Source organism: Cebus imitator, unplaced genomic scaffold, assembly GCF_001604975.1.
Source record: "Cebus imitator isolate Cc_AM_T3 unplaced genomic scaffold, Cebus_imitator-1.0 Scaffold104, whole genome shotgun sequence".
Lineage (NCBI taxonomy): Eukaryota > Metazoa > Chordata > Mammalia > Primates > Cebidae > Cebus > Cebus imitator.
In genome coordinates this window covers 3245945-3251590 of record NW_016107419.1, presented here as the reverse complement: position 1 = coordinate 3251590, position 5646 = coordinate 3245945, and the positions used below count along the sequence as shown (strand labels likewise).

Sequence of the window (5646 nt, the reverse complement as noted above, 5' to 3'; positions counted from 1 at the left end):
AACTTCCTGAGTTGGGAGTAAAGGACCCCCCTTTTCCTCCACCCGCATCTGGAATTCCTTTGGCTGACAATACCCCTCCTCCCCCTCACCACCCATAGTCAGGAGCCCAAGGTACCCAGGATCCCTGTGACATTCTGGGGTCTGGGCACCCCCTTGTGGTCATCTCAGAAACTACTTATCTCTAGATGCCAGGGGCGCCACTCACTCCGTTTACAGAGCAATAGCTTTCCCGGTCATCTGGGGACCAGGCAAGCAGCCAGAGCAGCCATGGGTGAAAGGTCCTCGGCTCTTTTTTGTTGGATCAGGGCAGGGGTATGTGTGGTGCAGGCAGCCCTTATGTGGTTCGCTTGGCATCTTTGAATTAGAAAAAGGTGCCCCTTTTTCAGGGTGGCTGGAGCCCCACCCCCAAGAAGGCATCTCGCTGTCAGACACTCCTGTTCACAACCTAGGTGGTGGTTCTGAGGAGCAGCCTCTCATTCCCCTGGGCCGGCTTCCTGTATATCTGCCCCATATCTCTATTTCATCCAAGAATCCTCCCTTCTGCCTGAGCACCCCCCCACCCATGATCCCAGAAACAGGGAACCCCCACCACTAAAGAAGAAAGACTGGAGCTGGTAGGAGGTTCTTAGATTTATTGAGTGATCTCCGAGAAAAGGGCCGGCCCCAGGAGCAGGAGGGAGTGGGAGGATCCAGAGAAGCAGAGGACCAGGAAGAAAGCACCCCAGCGTGGGTTCCTGGGCCAGAGCAACTGGGGGACCTACACTTGCCAGCACAGCACACTCCTCTGGTCTTGGACAGAAATCCAGCCACTGCCCCATGCTGCCAGACCTCATCCCAGCCACTGTCCCTGTTCCTTGCCAGCAGCAGGACGGAGAGGCCCCTACCCCACCTTCCTAGTCATTCACAATATTCCAGGGGGGCCAGCCCTCCTGGATGACCTGGTTGTCAGCGTCATGCCCTCCTCCTAAGAGTGAGTCAGCTTACTTTGCAGTGGGCACTAAGCGAAGACCGGGGAGCTGTGCCAGTCAGAGTACACCAGAAATCCGGAGAAGGTGCTGTCTGTCTTGATGCTGGCATAGATGCCAATGTAGTCACCCACGCCCACCTGCACCCACACTTGGTCCTCGGGCTCCAGCCTCACCATGGCGCCCCCTGAGAGCGAGGCTGGCTTGGGCCACCCCCCGAAAAACTGGAAGAAAGAGGCGATAGATTGGCCATTCTTCATCAGGTCAAACTGCAGGCTGGCCCGGTAGACGGTGGCATGGACGGCGAAGTAGTAGACCCCAGGCACCTGGCAGGTGAACTTGCCGGTGACGGCGTCGTAATGTCCCTGCTCGTTCACCAGCACGCGGTCGAAGGGCAGGGGCGCGTCAGACGGCGGAGGCACCCGGCTCTCCGAGCGCTTGGCGCTGAAGGCGGAGCGCGGAGGCACCGAGCACTCCCCGGCAGGCCCGGTGGGCCCCGCGGGTCCCGCCTCTCCTCGCGGCCCGGGCTCCCCTCGCGGCCCCGGCAGTCCTACGGTGTAAGGGGGCGGCAGGGTGAGCGCAGTGGCCGGGTCAGCCCGCAGTGGGGTGCCGACTCTAAGGTCACCGTCCCCCTCCCCGTCCCGACCTGACCTTCACCCAGCGCCTCCTCCCGCACGGGTTTCTCCCCCACCCCTTCCTGCAGGTGGAGGGCAGAACTGGGGGGCTGGCCAAGAGGGCCCCTGCCGCCCGGGCCTCCCCTCCCCCGCGCAGGGCTGCAAAGCGCAGGGAGTGGCGCCCCCTGGCGGGAGCCCCGGACACCGGGAGTGGGAGTCGCAGCCTCGCCTGCTCGGACGTCGCCACCGAGAGTCGCGGCGGTGCCTTCTTACCCGGCCTCCCGCCCTCGCCTTTCTCGCCCGGGGCCCCGGGTGCGCCGTCTCGGCCGTCGCGGCCATCGCGGCCGGGCAAGCCCTGGCTGCCATGGTGGCCCGGCGTGCCTGGAAGGCCGGGGTGCCCCGGGCACAGGCTGGGGATCTTGTTGTCGTCCAGCGGGGGCGAGCCGGCCGCCAGGCCCAGGAGCAGCAGGACGAGGAGCGGCCTCATGGCGCTGGTACCGGGAGCCCGGGCGCCGGGGTCCTCTGGCAGTCTGTGGGTCAGGCAGAACTGGAGTCGAGACCCAGAATCCTGGGACCTGCCTGGCTCCCCACCCGGCGAGGCCCAGTTGGTCCCCACCCCACTGCCGTGCCCCTGAGGCTGAGTGCCCGCGGGCCCGAGCACCGGGTGAGCCAGGCGGGCGAGAGCGGGTAGGAGCGGCCAGCTTTCCCTCCCACCGCTGGCCTGCTCCAGCTTTTCCCACTGTCTCCTCCCCAGCCCCTTTCCTCTCCTCCGCCAGACTCACTCCCCTCCCGGCTCCCCAAAGGCCTCCTTCGGGGGCGCTACCTACTCCGGACCCTCCAGTTGGCGGTGCCCCCGCCCCCGCGCTTCTTCCCCGCCAGGCGCCCCCATCCCCGAGGTCACCCCGGTCCTGGTTCGCTCCCTGCCGGCTCCGCTCTCCTCCTCCCAGACTCCAAGAGGAAACCAGTTGTTCAGGGGCCAGGAGCTCCCGGACCGGGAAATAGCTGGGAAATAACTCGTGGTGTCGCCCGGCGGCCGGCCAAAGTTCGGGGGGAGAAAGGAGGGGGAGAGAGACTTGAGCCGGGCACAGAGAGGCAGAACCTCGAGAGACAGACACATAGGGCATCTCTGGTTCCCAGGGGCCAGAGGAGAGGCTGGACAGTGGCAGAGACCAAAGATCAGACCACCTTCCAGAGAGAAATAAGCAGAGAGATGAGGGTGGAGAGTTCTGGAGGCAGACGGCCAGTTGGATTCCCAGGGCCTAGGACAGGGCCTGCCACATGAGTAGATGCTTGGTACATTTTATTGGTCAGAAGGCCCGCAATAGAGACGCTGAAAAAGCAGACGGAAAGGGGGAGAGGCAGAGATGGGAAGTCAGGGTCAGAGGCCTGGATAGGAAGCAGTCTCGATTGTCCAGTGGCCCAGTGTGGGGCCAGTCAGCAGCCTGGGGACAGGAAGGGGACAGGAAGGAGCAGGGAGGGTGGGAGGGTCCCATGACCCCCAGCCGAGGACTCCTCTGCCCCCTCTCTGGGAGCCCCAGAGAAGATGGGTAGAGACCCTGCTGGTGCCCCTTCCTTTGTTCCCCTGCCTGCCAACCCTGACTGGCAAAGGAGGATGGGCAGGAAGAGGGCAGGGGCCAGCTTCAGGGTCACGGCTGGGCACAAGCTTCCAGGCCAGCTGCCTCTGGCAGCCTGTTGCAGTTGAAGGGCCAGGGGGTGCCCAGTAGTGCTAGGCCAGACTGGCACTGGTGCTCTGCTTCCTGGCAGACAGAGCGGCAAGGGGGCAGAACACTGCCTAGTGGGGTGCAGCGGGGCACAAGCAGCCCACACAGGAGCCTCCGGAAATTCTGGTAGCAGGGCAGGCTTGTCAGGCTCTGTGGAGGGAGAGTGACCTTCAGGCACCTGCTCCCAGGTTCCGTCCCCTCCCGGCCCGCCCTCTTTCTCTCTGCCCATAGACCTTGTAACCGCTGAGGACCTCCATCACCTCCTTCTGGGTGGCCATGCCCACCCAGATGTTAGGGAAGGCCGTGGTGTTGTAGCTCAGACCGAGGCACATCTCCACCTGGACAGGCTCACAGGCCAGCTCTGTAGGGGTGGAGGAGGGCCACTGTGGGAACTGCTCACTGGCTGTGTGGCCTGTGGCAAGTCACCGAATCACTTGGTCCTGTGTGTATGTGGCTCCGATGGAGGATAATGAGGAGAGAGGGTGTACACACTGAGGATCCCTGCCATCCCTGAGATCCTGCTCCAGCATCACTCTCCTACCCGGGTCATCACACAGGGACCTCTTTGATGTCAGGGAACATGGGGCACCCACATTTACAGGGACCACTTGGGCATTGGGAAGAAAGTCCCCTGCTCTGTGTAAGAGCATGCCTTCATCTTTGGGGTGGGCTGTGGAAAGGGGCTCTGGGTGACAGAAGGGACTGGTTCTTGAAGCCCCAACCACTGATTCCCAGATTCCCATTTCCCTTGGGATGACACTCAGGGACGTTGCCACCACCAGCCACCAGTGGCTTCCAGGACTCTGAGAAGTGGCCCCAGAGTCAGCTGGCCCTACCCCCTCAGGGAGGATGGGATGGGACGCCACACAGTACGAAGCAGGGTTCTGTGAGGTGGGCACCCAGCCTGCTCGCCCCTGCAGGCCCTGCTCAGGGTCCCCAGAGGTAGGTTTCTCACCTGGGGGTGGGAACAAAGGGCTGCTGCAGTTGTCATTGCTGCCATCGGCGCAGTCTCTCCACATGTCACACATCCACCGCACACCCTTACACCCTCCAGCCTGGCAGGAGAGCTCACTGGGTCCACAGCGGTCTGCAGGCACAAGGAGCATGGCAGTGCCCGGGGGCACACCTACACCCAAGTGCCCACAGAGTGTCTTGACCAGGGTCCAGAGCCCTTCTCTGTCCCCCTGCCGGTGCCTCTACTGCCCACACCCACTTGTCCAGGGGCACCTACTCTCCGTGGTATTGAAGGCCAGGTAGGTGGCTGAGAAGCCTCCACTGCTGATGCCATGATCTGTCCTAAAGAGCACAGCCAGCTCATGGTGCGAAGACACGAGGAGGGAGGGTGGCTCTGCTCCACAGAACCTGCCCAAAGCAGATAGCAGTTCTGGGCACCAGCCCTGGCTGACTGAGGGGGCATTGCAGCCTCCCACAGGTCTGGCTCTGAACTGGGAGCCCTGGACAGTGCCAAAGGTGACGAGAGACACCGGGTTAGGGTCTGGTGAGGAAGACACACATATTGAGCAGGCAAAGCATGAAACAAACTGCTTGAACTTGAGCCACTTCGAGATGGGGGAAAAAATCAATGAAGGGGCCTGGCATTGTGGCTCAAGCCTGTAATCCCAGCATTTTGGGAGGCCAAGGTGGGAGGATCACTTGAGCTCAGGAGTTCGAAACCAGCCTGGGTGATATAGTGAGACCCTGTCTTTACAAAAAAATTAAAAAAATAAATTATCTGAGCATGGTGGCATGTGCCTGTGGTCCCAGCTACTTAGGAGGCTGAGGTGGAAGGCGCACTTGAACCTGGGAGCCGAGGCTGCAGTGAGCCATGGTGGCGATACTGCACTCCCGCCTGGGCGATAGAGTAAGACCCTGCCTCAAAAAAAGAAGAAAAAGAAAAATCAACGAGGGTTTGTAGGGGAGGTGGAAATGACCCCTTCTGGTGGGGAGGAAGTGGGGCAGGGAGATTTGGGAACAGAGAGGGTGTGGGGTGAAGGTTTTGAGGTGAGAGCTGTTTTTAGGGTGATGGTGAAGAGACCTGGGGCCTGGAGTAGCCGAAGGAAATGCAGCTGGGGAATGTGCTGGGCCGATGTGGAGGGAGCCGGGGGTGGCAGACAGTAAGGATGGAGTTATCCGTGGCTCTTCCCCGGCTCCCCTACCTGCCCAGGAGGCTGAAGGCCCCTGAGCTGCTGATCTCATACACCTCCACGTAGTCAAACTTGCACTCATCCTGGGCCTCCAGGCTGAAGTTGTGGAACTGTAGCTCTATGCCGTGTCCGGCAGGCACCGAGATATGCCAGGTGCAGAGCTGGAGGAGGGCACAGGTGGAGCGATTCACGGCCCCTTCTC

General features: G+C 61.8%; 2 protein-coding genes across 4 annotated transcripts; both read right to left on the bottom strand.

The window, feature by feature from the left end:
- Positions 1-620: 620 nt before the first annotated feature.
- On the bottom strand, positions 621-2788 carry LOC108310525 (complement C1q tumor necrosis factor-related protein 5). Of its 3 annotated transcripts, none has more exons than XM_017537570.2 (3): positions 2407-2788; positions 1853-2109; positions 621-1515 (listed from the first exon to the last, which is right to left on the bottom strand). In XM_017537570.2, the coding sequence occupies exons 1-3, from the start codon at positions 2694-2696 to the stop codon at positions 998-1000; spliced, it is 1065 nt and encodes a 354-aa protein (XP_017393059.1). In that variant the 5' UTR covers positions 2697-2788; the 3' UTR covers positions 621-997. The 3 variants fall into 3 exon arrangements, with proteins under 3 accessions (XP_017393059.1, XP_017393060.1, XP_017393061.1); XM_017537571.2 differs by having other exon boundaries at positions 2362-2496; XM_017537572.2 differs by having other exon boundaries at positions 2403-2478.
- A 150-nt stretch (positions 2789-2938) lies between these two features.
- On the bottom strand, positions 2939-5626 carry LOC108310512 (membrane frizzled-related protein-like). The gene is made up of 5 exons (XM_037741714.1): positions 5457-5626; positions 4532-4662; positions 4256-4426; positions 3534-3661; positions 2939-3450 (listed from the first exon to the last, which is right to left on the bottom strand). The coding sequence occupies exons 3-5, from the start codon at positions 4404-4406 to the stop codon at positions 3226-3228; spliced, it is 504 nt and encodes a 167-aa protein (XP_037597642.1). The 5' UTR covers positions 4407-4426; positions 4532-4662; positions 5457-5626; the 3' UTR covers positions 2939-3225.
- Between the last annotated feature and the right edge of the window lie 20 nt (positions 5627-5646).